Here is a 26,145-nt window from a genome sequence, read left to right as displayed (position 1 = left end):
ACCAGAAGGCAGCTTAATGAGCCTATCATGAATGGCTGCAGTGGCTTCTGAGAAATTACAGACTTCTCAGAAAGCAACACTTGCCACCATTCTTATCAGAGAGAAGAGGCAGAAGAGGGCAAAAGGAAAGGGAAGCCCAGAGTCCCTAGCAGTGAGCAGAATGAACTGCCATCAAAATTAGGGGAAGAGGCTAGACCAAATCTGCCTCCCCCACTGGCTAGCTGTAGTGCCTCTTCAGACTGGAGGCCTCCCTCATCAGGTAGGGATCAGAGCATGCAAGCAAGTTTTTGCTTCAGTGGACACAGGCCAGGCTGAGGGGCCCAGCAGGAGGAGTCCATGTGTCTCTGGGCTTTCTCATATGTCAAGCTGGGACCTGGTGAACAGGGGTTGCCTTGGTGCACCCTGGGTAACCGCTGAGGAAGTGAGTGATGTCTGAGGCTTGGCCTTGGCTTCACACATATGGCGATGCAAATCTTTAATTCAAACACAGAGAAAGCAAAGGCAGACAGAGATCTGTGAGTTCAGATCTCTGAGATTTTGAGGCCAGCCTAGTCTACAAATCAAGTTCCAGGCTAGCCCGAATTACATAGTGAGACCCTATAACAAACTAACTAACTCAGCATGGGATGCAGTTCTCACCTACATGAGATCTCAGCAATTCCCCCCAACCCCCACATGGCAATGGTAGGCCCCCATTTCTCTACTCTCTCCTTCTCTCTGCCTTTTTCTGCCTCTGCTACCCTCTTAACTCCCCTCCCCATGCCCTGAATAAATTCTATTGTATTCTATACTAAAAAAAAACAAAACAAACCAAAAAAAGAGAAATCTCAGGTTTGCTCTTCATTTCTAACACTCCCTGTCTCCCTGACGACCCATCTTGTGTACAGTAAGTAACAGTGTCCATCCTCGCTGCAATTATAAAGCTCAAGACAGAAAGCAAACATCTGTGAGATCCCTCTATCAAAAGGTTAGTAGCAACCAGCGAGTGAGGGAAAGACACAGAATCAGAGAGAAGAGAGACTACAGAGATGCTGTTCCGCCTCTCCTGTGCCCCCGCTTCCAGGAGGATGTGGGGAGGAATAAGCAGAGCTAGGGAAGGAGAAAAGTCCTGCCAAGAGCACTTGGTTAGTAGGCACTGGGTTCCTCTCGCCTCCTCCCTCACAGTCCCACAGAAGAACTCGGCCCACCAGCTGCATTTCTGCACCACCTCCATCCAGCTCCAACCAGCATTCTACGGATGCCCCCTGAGCAGAGTGGCAAGGCCAAGGCCAACACGTCACAATCCCACACAACCTGAAGTGCGAGCTACTTACCAGGGCGTCGATGAGAACTTCTGCTCCTTCTTCACTCTCGTGGAGGGTGTCTATGTCTGTCAGCTCCTGGAGGAGATCGACCACAGCTATGGACACATGTGATGAGCGTTGTTAAGGATAGTCCATGCACATTGAGGCCCTGCTGACATCTTGCTCAGTTTTTGGCTCCCCTTGGGTACACTGGCCACCATCACTGTATATCTGTAACACCCGCAGGTCTTTCCTCCATCAGTGGGTCTCAGTGAATGCAGCTGAACTGACTCACTTACAGCTTAGTTTGCAGGTCTACTATGTTTTCATAATTTCCAAGCTTTAAATCTGGGGACGCTGCATTTCTAGCTCTTTATCCTTATCTCATAACTTCAACTCTCAAAATGCAGCATGATTGGACCTGCCTGGCACAGCTCACCAGCAAAGGCAGGAAAAGTAAGTGTGCCTACCAGGGGGTCGTCAGAGACCAGAGCAGGATGAAATGCTGGGCACTGGAAAGGAAAGAGTTTCCACAGGGCAGCGCTGAGCCCCAGCCATACTCCCTTGATCCATACAAAGAAGGTGAACAATGGGGCTGGAAAGACAGTAAGTGTTAAGTGTGTGTTAGGAGTTTAAGTGCTTAGGGTGTATAGGTGTTAGGAGTGTGTTATGAGTGTAAGTGTTAGGAATATGTGTGTTAGGAGTACATGTGTTAGGGGTGTAAGCGTTAGGAGTGTACTTACAATTAGAAGTACATATTGTTTTTGCACAGGACCCAAGATTAGTTCCCAGCACCTACATCAAGTAGCTCATAACTCCCTGTAACTCCAGCTGCTCCAGGGGGTCCAGTGCATTTCTGGCTTCCACAGGCACTGCACACATGCACCCCCTACCCCAAAGGCCTAATTAAATAATTGTTTTTAATGTGTACAATGGAATCAAATCATGGGAAAAAAGAGGAAAAGGAGTGTGAAGTTTAAGCAAAAGAAAACAAGAAGTGGGAGAAAAGAGTGATTTTGAAACTAGAAGGCAGAACTAAGCTTTCTTTCCCTAGAAAGCCGAACTTGTCTCTGTCTGTCTCTCTTCTCCCTCACATAACCTGCATTTACTGAATGCCCATGGTTAAAAAGCACCGCAGAGTGCCAAAGACAAACCCATTCATGGCTCTGGTTGTCGGTCTCTGCCTCTGTGGAACGATAATCAGACATTTTAGTCTCATGTATCAAACAAGGACACGGACCGGGAACTCTACGTATGACCTGAGTGAGGAGCTTGGGAATGGCTTCCTGAAAGGACACCGGCCAGAAACCAGGCAATGAGGAACACGGGTCCACGTAAGCTAGGGAGCAAAACTACAGGATCAAAAGCACAGATGCTGGACTTCACCAAAACACGAAGGGGAGAGTGGAGGACTAGGGGGCAAGTTCTAATTTGGTGAAGAAAAAAGGCTGCACAAGTGGGCTGGAGAGGGCAGCCAGATGGGTAAGAGGAGTCTCTGCGCAATCGCAAGGATCTGAGTTCAGGTCCTGGTACAGACATAAAAAGCCAGGTGTTGGGGTGGAAGGGAGACAGGAGGCTCATGGGGCATGTAGCCATCAGCTTAGCTCAAGCTTCAGTAAAAGCCCTGTATCTCAGGAACAAGGGGAGAGGAATAGAGCAGGACACCCCAAATCCTTCTGTGGTCTCCATGAATGCATGCACAGGCGCGCACACACACACACACACACACACACACACACGAATATGATAAATAAAATAAAAAACCATTTTTTTGTTTGCTTTCTCAAGATAGAGTTTCTTTGTGTAGCCTTGGCTGTCCTGGAACTTTCTGTGGATTGGGCTGGCCTTGAACTCACAGAGATCCACCTGCCTCTCTACTGTCTGGGAGAGTGCTGGGATTAAAGATGTGTGCTACCACAGCACAATTTTTTTAAAAGAGAAAGAAAACAAACTGAAGAGGCAAGCTAGGGCTCATGCGGACATGATATGCTGCGAGAGCTGGGGTCAGGGTGCATAGCTGGTGGGGAAGTGGGACTCACTCCAAAGCTGCGACACACAGGGAGTGTAGAATTGGAGACAAGATCAAGCCAGGACAGTCTCATTGCAACAGAAAGAAAAACAGAAGAGGCAGGACATACTGACAAGAATGGCAGAAATGCTGCTGCTAACTGATGGCCTAGGGATTTTATGGACAGCTTTTGCTGGAAAAAAAAAAAAAAAAAAAGGAGGTTTACTGACTAGATGGCTATCATGAATAAGTAATTACACTTTTTATGTCTCTTTTACTCTTAAAGGTGATATTTACCCAAACTGCAAAAGTGCTACAGACAGGATAATGAGCTTAAAGGTCTTTGGACAAAAATCTTTCACATTTTATAAATGAGGTAACCAGAAAGCTGTTGACATAAAAGACCATGGGTCATACTTGATATACAGTAAATCCTAATACACACGTCATTTTCATTAAACTTTTAAAGAGCTAACAAATTAATGCCTAGAAACCCCAGTGCTACCCTGCAAGCAGGTTTGTTCTCCATGAAAGCCAAAACAATCTCCATCATAAAGTCGGCCATCACTGGAAAGAGAGGCCCATTGGACTTGCAAACTTTATATGCCCCAGTACATCCACATCACAAGAGCCAAGGGAGCATTCCAGGTCATAATCCCTAATCCAGCCGTAACACCGCGCCACACCTTTCACACTGATGCATGGCTCAAGCACAGCAGACTCGGGTAAATTCTGGTTTAAGGGAATTACTGCAATCACAGGAAAGAACGCCCCAGTATTTATTTCTACCATAAATTATTAAAAGTCTTAGGCTAAAGGATAAAATGTTAATAACTCACTCTTGCCTCTCTTGCTTCCTCTCTAGCCCTCTCGCTCCCTCTTCCCTTCTCTCCACATGGCCACGGCCGCCCTCTGTTTCTCTACTCTTTCTCTCTGCCTTTCTACAATAAACACCTTGAAACCAAAAAAAAAAAAAAAGTTAATAACTCCTCATCTAAGGAACTCCCACATTTAAACTCTCGAAAAGGTCTTAGGTGTGATAACCCATCACCATGCTTACTTAATATGCACAGCAACATTCTATTAACATTTATCTACCCACACACCCATTCGTCTATCCCTCTATCCATCCACAACCCATCCTTTTCTCCCTCCCTTCTTCCAATAGCCCACCTACCCCTTCATTTATCATCTACCCACACCTCCATCTATCTACTGACCCATCCACCCATCCCTCGATCCATACACCAACCCACTCCTCCCTCCCTCCCTCCCTTCCCATCTCTCCACCTGTCCACTGGTTTTCCTATCCACCCACAGAGCCTCCATCTGTCCAATGACTGCTCTATGTACCCAGCAGACAATCTCTGCATCCACCCACTGACCCCACCCCATCATTCATCTACCATAGTTGCTTGTATATAGGAAAGGATATGAACCAGGTACAATAAGTAGTATCATTCTATCCCTTGAATGGCAGCAGGAATGATTACTTATTAATTAGTATGTATAATTAATCATAAAATAGACTCAAGACAACCACCAACTCATGATGGTTTATTTGATTTTCAATTTGTTGACTTTACCAAGGTGTGAAAGGATATGTTCAGCAGAAAATACATTTAGACTTTGGGATTTGATCTTCTCCACACTATTAATAGGCAGTACACTATTCTGCTCCATGCTGGGCAGAGCCATGAGCTGTAACTTCCAGCTGGCATCAGATCATGAGAGTGATGCCCATATTCCACCTGTATGCTCTTGCTAGAATACATGTGGTAGCCTAGAAGTTCTACACAACATTTTTGTCTTTAAATAGTTCAACTTAGTGATGGGTTTATTGTACCTGGCTGGGTGATGGATGGATCAGCAAAAATCTGAGGTCAGGGGTCATAACATGCTCATCTTTGCTTTGATGAGTAGGACGGTCTGATAATCAACAACAGCCATATAACCTTGCGCAAGCCCCTCTACTTCTTTATGTCTTTGCTTCCTTACCTGTAAAATCTGGGTGATCATCTATGCCCAACTGATGTCCCTGTATGGTGTAAGAAAGAAAAGAGGCAGACCTTCCAAGGTCGTGTAAGTTAAAACTAAAGTTTTTATATACAAGAGCCCAGAGCAATCTCTTTAGGGCAGATCTTACTTATCTTTGTTTAGTCTCACAGCGTGTGCCAATGTTTCACATCAGTTATAGGATTTAAGTTAGAAAATTGATAATGTAAGTAGCTTTATATGGGAACCCAATGTCTTTCTTTCTACCAAGAAAAGTCGTTTCATATAATGCTCTAGTAGACTCTTTTCCTGGCTTACTTTCCTGCCTAATTTGAGAATAAGCTATTCACTAGGTCTAACAAACATCTTATCTGATCCCCCACTGATTTTATATAAACCCTCAACTTTCCCAAAATAGCATTTCGGAAGCCAATAAAGAGACCATAATTATGACCATCAACTCCTAGGGAAAATAATATGACCACAAGAAGGAAGGTCATTTGAAGACCAGAAATAGGAACAAGGACGGACCAGGACTAAAGATGGACAGACAAGGAGCCTCTTCCATAGGCAGGCACTGGGCATGGAGACAGGCTTCTCCACTGCAGGTAATCGCAACTGCACAAGGTAAAAGCTTGCCCATCTAAGCATAACAGGAAGACAGAGAGCCTGTCTTTCTGGGGATGACTAAAACACAGTTTGGTTTGGTTTAAGAGTCTATTTTGTCATGTTGAATAAAAGGGCCACCCCACTTGTTCCCCCTGTATCTGCCCACTCCCGGGGCAATACAGCGAAGTGGAAAAGACCAGTGGGGCATGAACAGCCCCTCACACAGAGGTTTTTGGACAAGGGTGCTGCTTCCTTCTGTTGTGTGGTTTGGCTGTAGATATTTGGTTAAAAGAGAGGAGGAAGAAGAATAAGGAGCACCAAACAGATGGCTTCTTAAAAGTCATTTAAAGAAGACAAGCCAGAATAGATTCGAAGGATATGTGTGATTTAACACAGCGAATGTGGCTCTCTTTAACAAAAATACTTCCGTTTTTCTTTGTGGGTCGGGTAGTGATTAGATATAGCTGAATTAATGCAGATGAATTTAAAAAACAGACAATATGGTTTTCCTCTTTGAAAATAGTAGCACAATGTTGCCCAGACAGGATCTGGATTCTTCTAGTTATATTGACCCTAAATCAAATGCTATGGAGAGCACATACTCTGTCAACACTGGGTGCCTACTCACACCCATAGGCACCGACTGACATGCCACAGAGGAAGTGTCCAGTGCAGGCCACACCCTCTGTAGCCTTGGAAGACAGGGCTTCCTCACAGCTACAAGCAAGATCAAGAGTTACGGTAAGATGGCTCTACTTTCCTAGCCTGTCACTTTAGCTTGTTATTTGTAAGCCTAATCTAGACATGTTCTTTACAACATATCACCTGACTCCAAAACCAAGGGTGGCGGCTCAGGAGGCATTATCTGGGAAGCTGTGTGACACGTGAAGAAAATAAGACAATTTTTTTCTGTTGTGGTTTTGAGTCTGGAAATATCAGATTGAGACTGGCTCCTAAAAAGCCAACAGCTCAAGATATGCACGTCTTGTTAGACAGGGCTTGCCGGAGAGCAGCTAGCAGGAACCGGCTCCCTCCCAGTCCAATTAGAAAGAAGGCCCCTCGGCAGCTTAAGCCTTCCCAGCCCTGTTCTTGCTCATTAATGCTGGGTTTATAACACAAGGCACCCTAGACTACAGTGCACACTCTCTGGGATAATATGATGTCTCAGTCAGTTGGTTCCACTTTAGCACTCCCAGACCAAACTGCTCAAGTTCAATTGATCCCTGTTGGTCTAAGAAAAACAAGTCTGCTCTTTTTCCAAATTCCCACCGTAATTCTTTATAACACAGCAAGGGCAACTCTACAAGTTCTCCAGCTTGCTAAAGTCTGTGCCAAGAGCTATCTTAGACAACAGTGGTAACCATCACTCCCTAAAGCTGGTCCGCACAAGAAGGAGCTGTCCCATTGCCACCAGGGAAATATGGACCAATTTCTCCCTTCCTGCACATCCAGCTAACCATCACAACTCTCTCTTTCTGCATCACAAGTGCAGGGGAGGGGGCAGAAGGGATACATTCTGGTTGGACGGCCTGATCCCTTGCTGCAGAGCAGCAGGCACGGTTACCTTCCTTCCTCTTTCTAGATTAAGAAATCTAGTGTCAGTTATCAGGACACATCCGGATGAGTACAGGTTGGCAGCACAGTTGCCCGGGAGACAGTAGAGCACTGACAAACCTGCACCGCCCTCCTTCGCTTGCATCCATCTGAAGCTTCCTAACTCTAACCCTCAGCTCCTGACTGGCCCCAAGCCAGGGAGGACACTGCCCTCCTTAGAGCTCCAAGGGCATTTCCTGAGAGTATGGCTACAAGGGGGCCTCCCAATATGCACCAGGCAGTAATCTCGGTGCTTTGCTCTTAGCTACTGGGGCTGTCCCTTGCTTCTTCGTAGTGTACAACAGCATATAATGGAAGAGCCCGAGAGGAGTCAAATCTACCACAATGACTTCAGCTATGTCACATAGACCGGACACTCAGTCAAGAGCATGGCAAATGACATAGTAACAGGATGCTTACAATCTTGTTGCTATGAGGACTGTTTTAGAAGTTTGTCACAGAAGGGGTGGCCAGCTACCATCTGTGGTAATTTCACTACTGTACTCTCTCCTTGAGGTATTCCTCTTCCTTTCTTCAAATAAATTAAGAAAACACTGGGCCAGAAACAAACTGTGGCTAGTAATATCTTAGAAAACTATCTTTCACATCTTTGCTTTTACTTTTAAAAATTAATTTATTTACTTTACATCCCAACTGCAGTGTCTCCCTGTCTCCCTCACTGCCCCCCCACCCCCCCCACCCCCCCGCAGACTTTTCTCTTCTGAAGAAGTCTCAGAAAAAGGGAGGCCTCCCATGGCTATCAACCCACCTTGGCAGGCCAAGCTGCAGTAGGACAAAAGGCATCTCCTCCTACTGTGGCTAGCATTGCAAGGGGAAAGTAATCCAAAGGTGGGCCACAGAGTCAGATACAGAGCCTGCTCCATCCCATGAGTGCTCTCTGTTGGTGGTTCAGTCTCTGTGGGCCACTATGGGCCCAGGTTAGATGATTCTCTATGTTTTCTTGTGGGCTTCTATTTTTCTATAGCAATGCTCCAAACAGTTCACACCCAATAAAGTGGGGTGAAGGTGTTGTTGGCAATCTAAAAATGCTCAAATCATTAAGTTATAGGATATTATTTAAAAATAAGATATTTTGAGAGGGCAGCAGCTGTTTGGTTCTACCTTGTGCTTCTTCTAAACACATTTAATGCAATGTAAGGTGGGTCCCCTCCCCCTCTCCTCACAGACCAGAGTTCTACTCTGCATCCAGCCCATAACCCAGCCTCTGGGGGACAGCGAGACAGCTGACGAGCCCTCAGCAGCGGCAGTGGTGCGGAGAGCCAGGATCAACTGTTCAGCAGCTTCTCACGGTTGAAAGGACTGAAGGACGAGGCACAAGCTGTTGCCTCCCATCCACTGCCTCTTAAGGTTACAACAAACCAGACTCAGATCCAATTAAAATCCCCATCATTTATGTTTCCTCAGAGAAGGACAAAGCAGAGATGACCTGTGCTTGGTGGGAACACACCAGCCATGTATGGTCCTGCGTGATAAATGAAGAGTTAAAAAAAGATTAAAAATTGAAGTCATGACAGCCATGAAATTGTTTATTCATGGTAAGGTGTTGCGGGCAGTTACAGCTGTACAACAGTAAATCGTTAACAACCGTTTCCTGAAGAATTTCCATTACAGATCACAGATAAGCGGGTGCGGCATTGGGGAAGATCACCATGGCAAAGACAGCATGTTAGCTGCAAGTTGGGAGGGCTTCCCTTTCCCGAAACCACTTGCAAGAAACTCGTACTTTGAAGAGGATGACATTTACCCTAATTGCTGCATCTAATTAAAATTAAGGTAATTAAAAATATTTCAAATGCACTTTAAATGTGATGTAGGGCATAATTAAAAATCAGATTTTAAAAAATATCATTAGGGCAGTTGGGTGAGGGCTGGCAGAAAGGAGGGCAGAACAGCCTGGCCCTGGGAAAACAGGAGGAAAATGGCAGTCTGTCAGAGACGCTACAGGGAGATACATTTCTTCCCTTTTACAGACCAGGACGCAACTTGAACATCTGTGCCCTTGCCGCTCCCAAGAACACGGATGCCGGCCAAGCAGCAAAGCCCATGTCAGTCCTTTCCCCAGCAGAAATGGCCATTGAATCAGAAGTGTCAGCAGCTTGTAGCATAGCTCACACTGTTTTGAATTAGCAGGAAAGAATGAATGGGATCCGAGATTCCAGAAACAAAACAGGTCATTTCTGTCTCAATATGCAGAGTGACAGGTGACTAAACAACTCTGTCAAGGGCATGACTCCAGGTATGCTTCAGGAAATGTAGGGACCAGGGACATTGATGTGCCAGCCTTGACTGCCAGTTAGCTGTGGGATGCACCTGAGAGAGCCAGATCCCTACAAATTTGCAGGCTGGCCTGTGTGGTAGAGGAAGACAGCCTTTCTCAAACTGAAAGCGGAAGGTGCCTGAGGACCACAGCTGAGGTTGTCTTCTGATCTCTACAAATGTACTGTGTCCTGTCCCAGTACCTGCACATGCACACACACACGCACAAATAACTACAGTAGCAAATGACAGATGAATCAACAAGGTGTAGGCTAACCTTGGTGGGACTCGGAAACCGACTATTCAGTCCGTGAATCAGAGCTAGACTGCCCCATCACTAAATCTGCCCTTGAGTAAACCAGTCTTGTATCAGGTACCTGGAACAGACAGAACAAATGTTTACCCCAATTCCTATGTTGAAACCTAATTTCAAAAGAGATAACTCATGTAGGCAGGGACTTCGGGAAGTGAAGAGGCCAGAGGCCTCACAGGTAAAGTCAATGTCCTTATAAAGAAACTTGGCAAGGTCCTTACCCTCTCACCATGAAAGGACACAGGGGGAAAATGGCTATGTGGAATCAGAAACCCAAATTACCAGATACTAGCATCGCCAGCCTTATGGGACGTCTAACACCAGAACTACAGAAAACAATTCTCTTAATCATATGAGCCACTTGTCCATGGTTCTTTGTAATAGCAGCCCAAGAGGCCTAAGACAATACCCAGTATGCTTATGGGCTAATGCTCTCTGAGCACCCGAACAGTGGACGCTGCTGAGGCCCAGCACTAAGCTCACACCTAAGAGCACTCAGTTGTGTCTATATGGGACAAATGACCATGTGGGACAGCTGGCTGGGAACCCCACAGCAAACCCTGTCAACCTGGAGATGGGCTGAGCCATTCTTAACAAGAACAGTACATGAAGCATCAGCAATGTCTTCAGATTGCCCTTCAAGAAGCCACATTAAAACTATTCACTGATTTATTTCTGTGAGAATTATCAGTCAGGAAAGAGCCTAGTCAGACATGCTCTCAGGAGAGAGATCACCAGAAAGATGAAACTAACAGAAGCAGAGCAGATTTCCTGTGACTGTCACTCAAGCAGACCCACAACATTTATCTCTTACCTTTGGAAATCTGGATTCAAACAACTAGACTCTGTTTAACGAACATAACCCCATGCACAGCACATGGAACACCAACATTGCAGCGACCACACGAACCGCAACAGAGACAGAGTATGAAACGGTTTCAGAAGTCATGACACAGAGTTTGTTACAGGGAACATTAGTAAGTGCCTACTACACGCCAGGAGCTATGTGTGACAAGCTAATGTCTCTGATTTCTTCGATAACACTGAGGGACAAGGTTTTTAACTCTAGCTTTGCAGGTGAAAATACCAAATTTTACTGAAAATGAGGCTAGGAATCAAGCCCACCTTGTCTGTTTAGGTCTAAAGCTCATTCGTCAAGTAGGAAATACCCAGTCTTCTTTTAAGGAACTTGAAAATAGTAGTGGACAAAACAGACAAGCTCTCCCATCCTCTGGACATCCCGACAAGCACTCTGCCACGGTTCACTGCCTCCTCTAGCCTCAATCCACAGAGCCATCTGTTAGCAGAATGATGTCTCCATCAACACATGCAAGTCTGTCTGCTCCTACCTCAATAAGGAGCCTCCAAATCCTGACCTGGAAACCTACCACTGGGGATGAGGGGTGCACTAGCACTGTCAGCCGGGACAGGTAAGGATCTGCCCCAGGCATGCTCATAGATAAGGCTCAGGCGTTCATGAGTAAAGAGCAATGTGCATTTCAGGAAGGAGGAGCGTAGAGTGGCAGGAGAACGGCGGCTGTGACAGCAGCCATCAGCAAAGACAGGCAGGTGGAGAGAGAAACCCGCTCCCTCGTGTCAGACTTCCACCGCACAGATCTCAAGGATATCTGTATTATCATGTCCCAGCAAGCCGAGAAGTGACTGCACGGCACTCAGCTCCACGAGAAGGTGGTACAGGTCAGGCATGGTGGCCACCACGTGCATCTCCTGAATGATGTCATTGAGGTCCAGCTCGGATTCCATGAACCTAGGAGGGGAGAACAGGGCAGGTCACTGAACGGCAAGGGGTAGTCTTGGCATGTGAGAGCCAACAGCAACACAATCCAGACTGACACAATCTGTCAAAATGTCGACAGCAGACCAACCAAGAAGTACACTCATCCAGACATCATACTGCCACACGGTTTCCTTGGGAAATCGATTTCCTCATTATAAAAATCAATCTTGGATTCAGATCTCATTACAGGGTCCCCTCACTCCTACAGCCACAGCTGCCTCCTAAGGCCCCCGAAGCCTTCGGCAGCAATAAATGTTCTGTCCTCCGGTCTTATGGATTAGCTACCATTACCCCTTGGGGTGCCATTTACTCTGGGGCGCTGGACTGGTCAGCCGCCCAAAGGAAAAGAATAAGACCCTGCAGCCTCCCAATAGCCACCCTCTCCTCCCTTCACACAAGCTCTAGTGAGGTAAGAGCGGGTCACAGTCAGGCTGATCTAGACTCTGACATTTTGCAATACTGTCCCTGTCACTTGTCTACCCTGAACCTTCTCACAAACCTGTCTAGACACAGGGAACAGGAGCACTTTGCGTTCCTGACCTCTGCATGCCCTCCACAGTGCCTGATGAACAAGACAGGAGTGTTTGTTCCCAGAAGCAAACGAGCTTCTGCAAGTACAGCCCCTGAGCAACGCCAGACCCAGAGTGACTGAGAGGACACGGCGGTTACACAGGCTCCACAGCCCAATCGCCTGGGCTTGAACCTGGCTCAGTTACTTTCTTGATGTGTCTATGTCTCAGTTTCCTCATCTGTAAGTGGGACAATAATGGTACCTATCCCCTGGGTGTTGTCAGATAACAGTCAACACATACAGGACTTAGAACAATGTCAGACTCCTAAGAAGCAGGAAGCCTGTACGTACTGCCTCTGTGCTGGGCCACTCCTGTTACTCTGTGCCTGGCTTCTCTTCTGGACTGTAAGCTTTGGACAGACAGGAATGCTGGGGTTTGTCTCCTACATGTGCAGATGCCCATCTCATTAAGTGGAGGCCTCAAAAAAGGAACATAAGCAGGGCCCATGGGAGCCACAAGCATTCTCCATGTTCTAGATGCTAAACGGCAGGCAGACACTGGAATCCAGAATCCATAAAGAGCAAACCATCAAGACTAGATTTGGTTAAAACATCCTCAGTTAATATCCCTTGTCATTGTTTTTCCTGTCATTAGTGTTAAGCACTTACAAATATATTTCATAAGTATAAAATATTACTTTTCACAGAAGACTGAGGAGAGAAAGGCCAGCCATTTAAGTATGCAGAGGTCATCCATAATCCTCTGAACTGGAAATAGCCCTGATGATAGGCCAGCGTGCTTGGGCCGTTTTTCTCAATTCTTAGCCTTTTACCCACAAAGCAAATCTCTGGTCTATTCCCAATTTTACTGTACTGTTAACAATGGCTAAACATTCTTTTACAACAGTAAGAGCCAGTTCCTGACAAATTATTGCTGGATGGCCATTCTCCTTCTCCCAAGAAGCCCCTAACTGATAGCACCAGTCTCCCCTGACGCTCAGCCTGGCCCTGGCTTCCAAATCCTTCTCTAGACAATACTCCAAGACGGAACTGCCAATCAATCACAGAGTGCGTGGGAGACTGTTTATCTGAAATTCCAGTTGTAAATCATCAATTTTAAACAGCTGCATGGTACACGCGCTCATGTTGGTGTGCGGTAATTTATTTAAAGAATCCCCCTTTCTCAGACAGTTTCCACTCCCCCATAACAAATGGCACATAGCTGTGCATTCACAATCACTAGGTAGAGTAAGTGCACAGGAAGGAATAAACTGTCAGAAGGCAACAACTCTGTCTGATGTTTCCTCTTCCCTTCTCCTCAAGCAGGAGTAGCTAGTCAAAACTGCCTCCAATTCAAGACAGCAAAGAAGTTCAAAATTTCTGCATTTATGATTTTTCTTTTAAAAAAAGGTTAACATTTGTTTACTATTTCCAATTATTCTTTACTCGTTTTTAAGCCAGGATTTGGCCTTATTTCCTGATTAATAAAACGCTTTCTATACTAAGGAAATTAATCTGCCACGCTGTAAAAAAATTTTTTTTTTAAATTTTAAAAAAGGGGGGAAAACCGAGGGGGAAATTGTCTCAATTTATATGCTACACTTTTTTTTTGACATATCTGTATTTATTTATCTATTTGTTGACATAAAAGCTTTCACAAACCCAGGCGTCACACCTTTCTTTGCTTTTAGCAACTCTACTCCACATATATATGAGTCAAGTTTTTCTATGTGAAGATCAATCAGATGGGTTTTTGTTTTTTTTTTTTTTTAAGATTTATTTATTTTATGTATGTGAGTACACTGTAGCTGTTCTCAGACACACAAGAAGAGGGCATCAGATCCTGTTACATGGTTGTGAGCCACCATGTGGTTGCTGGGAATTGAACTCAGGACCTCTGGAAGAGCAGTCAGTGCTCTTAACTGCTGAGCCATCTCTCCAGCCCCCAAGATCAGATGTTCTATGTCTTATGAAATTTACTGAAACATGCTTTACTTTCTACGACTCTCTGGAGTGCGGCCGGACTCCACGCTCTGCTCTCGCCCTCTCACCTGAAAGGAAGGCCATCTACCACACAGTAAAGTCTGATGTGTATTCCCGTTTCTAGGCTTTCCATGCTACCTCTCTGATCAGTTACGAACTCCAGAGCCTCCACATTCCCACACTGTCCTCTTCTGTTGTGAAACACACTGTTGTTCTTTTTCACTGACACTTTCTGCCTACTCTCACCTGCTTATAACTCAAAGTAAGCTCTACAACTGCTTTACCAAGAATTCCCAACATCATTTTTTAAAGGAGCCTTTTTCTGGGCACACAAATAGATAATATTTCCCGACCTCTGAAATGTGATCCCATTCAGAGTTATGGATCAGGAGGGCTTGTGCCGGGCTGAGTGGAAGTCCAGTGGCAGAGCTCTTGCCTGGCACACACGAGGACCTAGATTCAATGCCCAGCACCACAGAAGGAAAAGACAATTGCACTGATGTCAAGCGTCAATGTGTGGGGTGGGCCAGGTAGTCCAAAAGAGCAGCAAGTGCCGAGGGGACTGGATAAAAAGCAATGCAAAGCATGAGAAGGCCCCTCCAGGGCACCCTATTTCATACTCACCTCTGGCCTCCAGCACTCGCTAGTGACCATAGAAACTACCATGGGTGCCTGTCAGAGGGAAGAACAAAGGCAAGCCATACCACAAACATTCCTGTAACTTGAGCCTGCTTAAAAGAAGATGGGATACAGTCCTCACACTGATTAGATGACCCTGAAGCTTTGTGACATCTGTTACAGAGCTGTACTTCAGGGGACAGAGAAACTGATTCTGGGAAATAACCAAGATTTCAAGAAGAGAATCTAATGAAATTCTTTTTCATTCTTAGGACTCTTAAGAATCAGAATTGCCAAAAGATAGAACACGTTTAGTTTTTTTGTTTGTTTGGTTGGTTGGTTTGGTTTTGCATAGTTAGATCTTTGTCACTGGGAATGACATAAAAGACCAACCCAGAATGATGGTGACACAAGCCCTTTAATCTCAACACTTGGGAGGCAGAAGTTGAGGCAGATGGATCTTGCTGAGTTCAAGACCGATTTGATCCATACGGTGAGTTCCAGGCCAACTAAGGCTGCATACTTAAAACTCTGCCTAAAAAATAAAATAAAATACCCTCCTATGTAGGGTGGCAAATGCCTGTAATCCCAGCACCAAGGAGGATCACAAGTTCAAGACCCCTTTGGCTACAGAGTGAGCCTGAGCCCACCTCAACCTCCAGGCCTTGTCTGGAAACAAAACAAAACAAAACTGAAGCATAAGCCAGTAGTAGACAACAAGCCTACTAGGTGCAGTGTCCTAGTTCCCATCCTTACTTCCACTAAGTATATAAACAAGTAAGCAGACAAGAGAGATGCCCCGGCTTAGACAGCAGTAGTAACACACTGTTCCTCAGTCCAACTTTGTAATTCTCTGAAATATCTGATATTAGCCCTAGACTTTTAAGATTTAGAAAGTCAGAGCATTATTCAAACAAAACAAACTAGCAGAGAAGCAAACTGTATAATCACACCACAAAAGTCCTACTGGCCGAGGAGCTACATGGGTAATGAGTCATAGTGAGAAATGTTTGGACTCAGGACACACTGGCCTGAGTACAGAGCATGTACCAGACAAAAAGATCAGCCAGGGTCTCTGAGCTCCCAGCCTACCACGAATGCAAAGCCATCCATTGCACACTAGTAAGTGTAAGTGCTGCCCAAGAGGCAGTGTGGTCAAAGACAGAACATTAACTACTTATCTCTAAATCTTGATTTCCTTATCTTCCTGGTTGAAGGATAGTGAGGATTTAAAGAAAGAATACATATAAAGTGCCTAATTACAACAGTGTTGGCACACAGCAGCTGCCTTGAGTCTGTTATGTTCTCAAAAAGACGATTCTCTTCTGTTCCCGCTGACCACGTACAGCCCACTCACTTAAAGCACACATACTATTTGCAGAAGGTTGTCTTCAGGGAGCCAGCACAGCTTCTGCAACACATGACTCCCAGCCAGGGCAGAGGTCAGGTGAGAAGCGATGGGAAAGCAATAGAGCAACATATTAAAACAGTAACCAGGCAGAGATGGGGTCATGGACTCCATCTGACAGACAGACACTGTCCCCTGGTCTGCCCAGGCTCATCTGGTTCAGACACGCAGGGCGTTCTCCCTCAGCCTGAGAATGGATAGTAACAAACGACCTCAGTGTTCAAAACCACAGGCCTACAAAACATGACAAGTCTGAGATGCCATCACACGAGCAGCCATCACTGCACAGGGAGCGTGACAATACTTCCACCCAATTAAAACAGCTAGTTGTTCTCAAGGTGTGGTCCCTTGATATGGCCGAGGCAGCAGGAGATCCCTAGGGAAGGGAGAAACTGAGAGATCAAAGACTTTATAATTCTAGGTACTAGTAGGCCTTTTTACACTGCTTTTGCCAGAATTCACACCATGGAGTTTTCTCAAGGTCTATACAACAAAGTATCCATTGTATGTGTATCACACTGGGACATGTGAACATGTGTGATGTCTGTGGCATATGCAAGTGTGTGTGCTAATGGCAATGTACGGAGGCCGGAGGAAGATCTCAGGTGTCCTGACCAGTTGCTCTCCGGGTAAGTCCTCTGATGAGCCCAGAAAATGTGGAGCTAGGCTGGTGGCCTCAAGCCCCATGGTCCTCCCGTATCTACCTCCCAAAGTGCTGGAGCTACAGACACATGTGCAGGCCTTTCCCAGGGATGCTAGGAATATGAGCTCAGGTCTTCACGCTTATGCAGCAAGTACTCCTGCCCAGAGAGCGAGCCATCTCCCCAACTCCTAGACCATTACCTTGACAGCTAGAAGAATATGAGCTTGCATGTTCTTGTGTTTGCTACGGTTTTCTGAGAAAAACACTTTAGGATACTCTCATTTGAGTGCAAAGGAGCCATGAGACCAATAATGGTTGTGGATCACTACACTAAATGGTTGCGTCCCTGCGAAAATGAAGAGAAGTACTAAGGACTCACTACAGAGGCAGCGGGCTCAGTGTGGGGTTGGGAGAAGGATCGCAGAGCCCAGTGGAGGCTGCGGCGGAGGCTGCCGGCTAAATCTGAACCGCAGCCAAAGGAAGAACAACATTTGGGCGGATGCGATCAAAATGACACAGGCAGGAAAATAAATCGGAACGTTTCTGATCTCAACTGCAAAGCCTCATTCAAACATGCGGGAGCAATCTTCATCTTAATTGCCCCTCGCTGATCTAGAGAATTACGGAAGACGTTGTGCCAGCAGAACTCAAGGTTAAAGCACACGACAATTTCCTAACTGCTTTTTGACACAACAAAAAAGTTTTATGTGTAATTTCAATTTTTATATGTTCAAGTTTTAAACTAAAATAGCACATAAACTTCTTTCTCAATGGAAAACACTTTTTAAAGAACATAAGCCTCTTTCTGAAAAGCAGCTTATCAGCCAGAGACCAGTGGTACCTAAGGAGAGGATGGCGGCCACGGCTGCCATGACTTCACTGCTCTCAACCACAGGGCAATGGACGCCAAGTGCACGAGGTGATGCTGTCATTCCAGGCAGGATTTGGATCTCACACTTTCAGTGTTATCAGTGTTTCCTCCGGGGGATTCTTGGCTTCCACACCAGGGGGACAGAATAAAGATGGCAAAGGCTGCACAGCTCTTGTGTTTGCTGAGCATCTGCAGCCCGGTGGGCATGACACCCATGCCACGGGGACAAACAAGACACAGTCTACCCCAATAGCAAGAGCTCAGCATAGAGGAACAAGAAACAAACAATGAGGGTGCTAAAGCCTGGCCGGCCATGTCTAGGTGAGAACGTGGAAACACACATGGCTGTGGTGAGAATGAACGGACAGAGCAGGGAGCCTGGAACAGGGAGCCTGCAGTGGCTTTCAGAGATTACACCTGCATGCCCTCAGTTTGCAGTCAGCGTTTAGGCATCTATCCTACAGGAAGACATACACACAGAGGCATATATACAACGAGGTCTACCCAGCACTGCTTATAAAAACCAATGTTTAAATTAATCTAAACTGCTAGAGATGGCTCAGCAGGTAAGAACACTGTCTGCTCCTCTAGAGGACCAAGGTTCAATTCCCAGCACCACATAGTGGCTCACAAACATCTGTAATAGCAGTCCCAGGGGGTTCAATACCCTCTTCTGACCTCCATGGGTACCAGGCACATATGTGGTACACAGATATACATCCAGGCAAAACACTCATATACATGAAATAAAATAAAATTTAAAAAATTGTAAAATGACCTAAAGACCATCAATAGAAAAATAACTAAATACATTATGGAATTTCCTAACTATGAAATATTATGCACCAGCCCAAAACAAAAGATAGAGAGACAGGCACGAACAGGAAAACATTTTCTGTTTTATAAACCCAAATTTGTGTAGGCTAAATCTTTGTATAGTATAAAGCAGGGTATAGAAAACAGGCTAAAGGGATCATCACAGAATTGGTCACGAGGTCAGTTATAGATACTGGGGTTGTAGTAGGATTGATACAGTGAAGAAACTTCCCTTTCAGACTCTACTTATGTACTCAAATTACTTTCTACAATAGTATCAGTCTGTGTGGTACTCGTATAATTAAACACACACACACACACACACACACACACACACACACATACACACACACACACACTGTGAACTTTTTTTCCTATATGGTGGAGGTCAGCACAATGCCAGAGACAATGCAGGTGCTAGGATGCTGGGCTGTGATCTGGCTGCTATCACAGTAGGCTGGGCACAGAGGGCTGGGTGTTCTCTGACACTCTCCATCCACAGAAACGGAGAACTGAGTCACACTGTCTCCCAGGCTTGCTGTGAACACTCTCTGCCCTCCAGCATCCGGGACTTTGTGTTTTCTCTCTACCTCCCCCTTTCTCATCGTCTCGTGCGTGCATGCATGCGTGCATGTGTGAGTGTGAGAGTGGGCATGTCTAAGTGTGCCTGTGTGCAGGTACACATGGCAACGCACACTGCAGAGATCAACACAACCTCCAGTGCCGTCCTCACGCTCCATCTTGTTTGAGATGCTCTTTTCTCTGCTGTGCACATCAGGATACCTGGCCCAGGAGCTTCAGGGGATTCTCCTGTTTCTGCCTCCCAAAAGTACCCACACTTCACCCTCTGAGCCAACTCATCAGCCCGGCTTTTCACTGTGTGCCAGCTGCACACCGGCCATGAGGCCCGGCCCAAACACTCCCTCCCTTGTGAGGTCCTCAACAAAGCCTTTGCTGCTTCTCTCCACTCCCACAGCATTCTAGTTATATCTCTATCTGTGTATTTCCTTCTACCTCACATTCACAGTCAGTCTCCCTAGTAACCTACAAACTTGAGTGCAAAGATCCAACCATCCAACTCTTAATTGCCTCAGGGCTTTGGGCCTATTAAAATTCATTAAACCATTTATCTGGGAAGGGAGACAGGCAGGGAAGAAAACATAGATTTAGAACTCTAAAATCTATACAAATCTTTAATCCTTTTTAATTGGGATTCAAGATTGAAAGATCCCATATCCCACACTGTGGCACCTCACAGTAAAACCCGTATCAGGAGCATCTATCTACCGGGTGCAGGTGCAGGGATCCAAGCTAGCCATTGTTCTCACTTAACTTTCCCAACAATCCTGTAGCCTTACACAGAAGGGACACGCAAAGCTGGGAAAGATGTGGTCATTTAGCGTCATGCAGTGGTCTCACGCACATCTGTCTGACCCCTAAATTGGGCCATTTTCTCTGCAATAAAGTTTCCACCTGGCAGCCATGGGTGGTTTTGGGGGCACTGAAAGAATGAGGTAGGAAAGAGCTAGAGTAGGGCCAGCTCACAAGGCTGACCCAGAGCTGGCAGCCAGGAGCTGGCTTCTGAGCACATCCCTGAGTACTAAGCGTGCTCAGCCAGCCAACAGCACCCAACAGCTGTTTGTTTTCTGTAAGTCTGGAACTGCAGGGGTTGCAGCTATCAGAGAACGCAAACCTGGCCTGTCCTTCTCAAATCAGCCTCCCACTGGAGGTCTACTGCTACACTGGTACAGTGTACTCCCACTGGAGGTCTACTGCTACACTGGTACAGTGTACTCCCACTGGAGGTCTACTGCTACACTGGTACAGTGTACTCCCACTGGAGGTCTACTGCTACACTGGTACAGTGTACTCCCACTGGAGGTCTACTGCTACACTGGTACAGTGTACTGCGGGAAGATCAGTGCTGTCTGCTCTCTCCCAGTGAAGGGAAGCAGGAAGCCGGACACAGACTTCACTAGACTCTGCACTTCTAGTCAACACGTGTCTTCGTGGACTCCGACCATAATAAAGCATAGCCCTCAAAGTCCTATGTGTCCTTCCAGTGGCATCCCAAGCATGTGGGCAACACTGGGATGCCTGACCAAGCCACAGAAAGCCAACAAGTCAAACAACAAATCCAACAATTAGAACACAGGCCGCCACGGAGGAGAGGGTCAGCAAAGAGGAGCTTACTTCTCCGGATTGTCTGGAAACTTGATCCGCAGCTCCTGGTTTTTGTAGGATCGCTTCTCAAATGTGAGAATCATCTTCTTCACTGAGCTTTCATCCAGCGGCTCCTCCTGGAACAAGGATAACAGCTTCAGCGTGCTGATCTCACATTCATGGTCGCTCTCACCACGGCTCTTTGTCCGCCCACTCTGCCGCAGACCTCCGTGAGCTCAACACACAGCATACACTTTTGCTCCCCAACTAGAATGACAGCAAGAAGCATCGTCCTGGGTGTCATGTCAAATGCCCTGCCTCTACCCCAGCAAGCTCTGTCTCAGGAGTAGAGACTCAGCCAACAAAGGTTTCTCAGGCACACTGTGGGCAGAGTAAGCAAAGGACGCTGCGTACTGAGGCAATGTTATATCTTCCTTCTCCTTTAATGCAGGGGTAAGAAAGAGTCAGAAACCAAGAAGAATTTGCACCAGGGCCCCTAGTCTCTTCTTCACACCAGAGGTCACAAACCAGTGTGCAGGCTGAAACTGCTCTCCTATCTTGTTTGTACTCAGCCCAGAACTGACAAATGGCAGCTGGGGAGCCACACACAGTGCTTCACACTCTAACATGGTTCTGTGATGGGGATATCAGGAACTACTGAGAGAGAAGCGAGACAAGGACTCTGAAATGCTAGTGGAGCACCAAGCATTAGTTCATCTTGAGCCAGATGTGGCTAAGGCAAGATGATCATGAGTTTAAGGGTAGCTTGGCTACATGGATGTGGTATGAGGAAGGAGGGAGGGAGGGAGGGAGGGAGGGAGGGAGGGAGGGAGGGAGGGAGGGAGGGAGGGAGGGAGAGGGAGGGAGGGAGGGAGGGAGAGGGAGGGAGGGAGGGAGGGAGAGAGGGAAGGGAAGAAGAAAGGAAGAAAGGAGGGAGGGAAGGTAGGTGGACAGGCTGGTGAATAGTTGGAGATGATATAACATCCTATAATCTCAAAACTCAGATAAAGGCAGTGGTATTGCCACAGTCTGAGGCCAGTCTGCTCCACACAGTAAATTCTAAGCCAGCTATAGCTATCTAGAGAGAAGTTGTCTCAAATAAATAAATGAATAAATATTAAATATAAAAACTAAAGCATTGCCTGGTGGTGCATACTTTTAATCCCAGCACTCAGGAGGCAGAGGCAGGCGAAAAATAAGAAAACTAACACTACAAAACTGAGTTGTCTTGCTTCATACACTTCAGAGATACCTAGGGAAGTAGTTGAATTGAATATTATACATTGAAGGGCCGAAGAAAAAGGGCTCAGAGGTTAAGAGTTCCTGTTCATCACAAATCTTAGTTCCCAGCACCCACACCGTGGCTCACAACCACCTGCAATTTTAGCTTCAGGGGATCTGATACCCTCTACTGGCCTCCACGAACACCTGCAGAATGCACACACGCATGCACGCACAGGCATGCACATAAATAAAAATCAATTTTTTTCAACTTTGAAATAACCTATAGAGATTTCAGAAATGCTGTATCCTCGGTTCACTTGCCAGTTTAAAGTCACTGCAGCAGTACACCCTGCTCTCTAACACTTTCCCAATTCCCAGCTCCTCTGCTGTAAAGTAATGGCCATAACTCACACCTAAAAGCAATAAAGAAACTGCTTTTAGGAGAACGTGAAATAGATCCTTTTGAAAAGCACTGAATCATCCTATAATTCTGTAAGGACTCAGAAATGCTAGCTATTATTTTATTATGAAATCTCAATGTTCTTCCTATATTGGGTTTTAAGTGGGAGAAGCCTATACGTTCATTTTGAACATGATGCATTTCTTACTTCTAGCGACTTCAGGATCTGGAAGCACTCTGCTGGGCTCTCACCTCTCCCTAATTCTACAGGTCAGCAGGGCTTCCCCAACATGGTGAAAGCCAGAGTCAGTGTCTGCCTTGGTTGAGACTCAGAGCCTAGACTCCCTCTACACTAAGCACAGAGCAACAAAACTTAACTAATAAATTCCTTAAAGCCCTAGCAAGTCTAGCTCAAAGCTCCTCATTAAATTTTCCTAACTGCATCCACTTGGTATCACAAATCCTTCACATGGCCTACAAAAGGAAAGTCTGGAAGGGACTGGTCCCCACCAACTGCTTCAACTTCAACAGTTAGCTGGAGAAATGGCTGGGCAGTTACGCTCACTGGCTCCTATTCCAGAGGAGCCACGTTTGATTCCCAGCTTCCACACAACAGCTCACAACTGTCTGCAACTCCAGTTCCAGGGATCCAATGCCCTTTTCTAGTCCTGTACTATAAACAAAACACCTGCACAAATAAAATAACAAAAAGTTTAAAACTGAAAGAAAAAACCCAGGGCTGACTTGACTCCCTGCAGACCCCCATGCATCCTCGGACACTGCAGATTCTTTAGGACCTGGCTCACAGCAGGTCCCCACAAAAGATCTGAATAGAGGGAAGGAGGGAGGAAGTGTGATGAGAATGTAGGCTGGATCTTTCAAGGACATATGAAGGACCTGAATAAACTGTGTACATAAAACTGTTTGGTGAGCTCCAGTAATGAGTAATGCTGTTGTTCTTAATAGCACTAGACACAGCGAGACACAGAGTGGCTGGCCGACCAAGAGCGTCTCCTCACTTTCCAGCCCCCTCACAGCCACTGCTTCTCTTTCCCTAACATCTTGACCACTTTGAGGGAACTATGTTCATGTGCGTGCAGTTCTGGTAGAATTTCTAGCATCTCCACCTCTCCAGGGTTTGGTCTTCCCTCCTCTAATTCCTCTCCAACACCAGGGAACCAAATTATCAGTCTTAGTCATCGGCCTCAGCAGTATCTCCAATAGCTCAACGTCAGAACAGTAGCGGGAGATTTCAGAAAGATGGATGCTAGTGATGTAGCACAAAAAGGACAATAATATTTTACAAGCCCACGTGACCACAGGGGCAAGCACCACTTGTTTTCCATCAAATGGGACTTTGGTACCAGTAAGAAAATAAGTCCTGGACTTTTAGCCTTCTGTGTGTCATTTTTACAAAGTGATCTCTTTGTCCCTGCCCCTTTAAAGAAAGGCCTTTCTCCCATTATATTTCTGTCTCCTAGGCTAGAAGACTTACCCATGACAGCTACTGCCCCAGTCCCCCAAATCATCCACACAGGAGCGCTACCTTCCAATTAACTGCTGCTACAGGGTGAACAGACTGAGCAGGAGCCAGCGGGAGGAAGCGAGCATCAGCTTCACACACTGTGTAAGCCCCGTGGGCTCGCTGCCCTCGGAGAGACAATTCAGAACTCCTGGTGCTCACCACTGACTCCTCAAAATGTCATTATGTTTAAGGGACAGAACCCTAGATAGCAATGGTCCAGACCCCAGGAAAGAGGGAACTAGTATCTTAACATAGAAAAGACCTGTTTGGAATACAAATCAAGTTGTTTCTTTCTCTCAGATTCATGCTTCTCCCTCATTTTTAAAAGCCAAACTTAGCATCATGGCTTTGAGGGAACTGGAAAACAGCTGCCTCGTAAGAATCCATTTCCATAATTCATATTGAACAAAATGCCAGAGTGCGACAACATATAAGTTAACACTTAAGGATTTAAAAAGACACAAGGTAAGGTCATTTTGTTTTAATCACTGGTATTTTGCCTCTGCACCTCTCTGCTCCATTCATTTACTCACTCAATAAATATTTATCGGGGCCTAGGAAGAGCTGGGTGTTGCTCCACATGCCAGAAATATAACTGTGAACAAAACAGAGCCTGGCCATGTTCATGGGAGGCTGAGGGAAGGAAAGCAAGCTGAAGATAAATACAGATTTGAAACTATGAGTCATGCTATGAAGACAATATACAGAATCAAGTGAGAACTTAGGTTGAATGGCCTCAGGGCCACCTCAGAGATGGGACAGACTTCTTGGAGGAGAAAAACGCCTGGGCTTGTAAGTGGGAAGAACTGCAGCACATGAGGCACCAAGGAAGAGTACTCAGAAAGATGCACTGCTGTGTGGCAGCGCCAAGTGCAGCATGAGGCAAGACTGAGGACAACAGCCCAAAGGTACTGTCTTCCTTCAACCGGTGTGAGCCTGACTGTTGGTTCTGTTTTTCTGAGAAAGGTCTTGCTACATTGCTGGGGCTGGTCTTGAACTCTTGAGCTCAAAGTGATCCTCTGACCTCAGCTTCTGAATGCTAAGACTACAGGCATTAGCCACCATGCTTCAGCAAGACCCAATACCTAACCTAATAGCACTCTGCACTTCATTCTTAAAAGCCCTGCTACCTTGTGTTATTGAGGTTTGGTCTGTTGCTATGTATTATAACGCTAAGTGCAGGACCCAAGACCTAGTCCCCAGAAACTAGAGAATCTGAACGAATGTAGACCCAAGTGACTATAGGACCTTGCCCCCAAGTTATTTCAGGTTGGTAAATAAAGATGCCTACAGCCTATAGCTGGGCAGAATTGAGATAGGCAGTGCTTGGAATTCCCAATCAGGGGTCAGAGAAAACCATGAGGGAGAGAGAAGAGGGCAAAGAAAGGACTAAGAAGGCCCTGAGGACTGGCCAACTGGAGTTAAGAGCAGCCCAGACAAAACATAGTAAGTAGTAACTCAGGGCCGGTGATAGGAAAGTAGAATCTAATAGCAGAGAGAGCAGATACCTGCCCAGCTCTTGTGCTGATTAAGGCTTATTGTAAATAATAAAATGTGTGTCTTTTATCCAGGAATGAAATGATCAAAAGTGGGGTTGAAGCCCTGGATTGGGATTAAAAATTTCTACAGCAATGTGTTATTGACAAGATTTGGCATTTCTTTTGGACTACAGACTATATTTTTTAAAATGATGGGTTACTGGGTGATGGTGGCATATGCCTTTAATCCCAGCTCTCTGAAGGCAGAGGCAGGTGGATCTCAGTTAGAGGCTACCTTGTTCTAGAGCAAGTTCCAGGACAGACAAGGCTACACAGAGAAACCCTGCCTGAAACACCAGCCCCGCACCCTCCCCCAAAGAAAAGAAAAAGATAAAGGGAGGGTGGGTAGGGGAGGGAGGCAGGCAGGCAGGAAGATGGGTCTTCTACATGTCCTCAGAATGGTTGGTCAGGAAGCTCTCTGCTCTCTGCTGTCAACAGCAGCCATCTCTTCTCTGTGCTCCTGTGATGATCCTTACACTGTGCAAATTCTTTCCAGACTCAACTCTCCCACCCATCCTCGGCCTCAGTGCTCCGAAGCAGATTTTCCTAGCCCCAGCTTACAGAGGAGA

At 46.0% G+C, this 26,145-nt stretch overlaps 1 protein-coding gene across 1 annotated transcript in view; it reads right to left on the bottom strand.

Annotated features, from left to right (window-relative positions):
- Nucleotides 1-26,145, bottom strand: part of Ctnnbl1 (catenin, beta like 1) — a 154,503-nt gene that overhangs the window by 91,066 nt on the left and 37,292 nt on the right. Inside the window, exons 3-5 of the mRNA NM_025680.4 lie at nucleotides 20,920-21,026; nucleotides 11,707-11,846; nucleotides 1,314-1,411 (exon numbers count right to left, since the gene is read on the bottom strand). Of these exons, the coding sequence (NP_079956.3) occupies nucleotides 1,314-1,411; nucleotides 11,707-11,846; nucleotides 20,920-21,026 (345 nt within the window). The remainder of the gene's footprint in view (nucleotides 1-1,313; nucleotides 1,412-11,706; nucleotides 11,847-20,919; nucleotides 21,027-26,145) is intronic.

Source organism: Mus musculus, chromosome 2, assembly GCF_000001635.26.
Source record: "Mus musculus strain C57BL/6J chromosome 2, GRCm38.p6 C57BL/6J".
NCBI classification, from domain to species: domain Eukaryota; kingdom Metazoa; phylum Chordata; class Mammalia; order Rodentia; family Muridae; genus Mus; species Mus musculus.
Note: the sequence above shows the minus strand (reverse complement) of the source record. Positions and strands in the feature narration are given on the sequence as shown.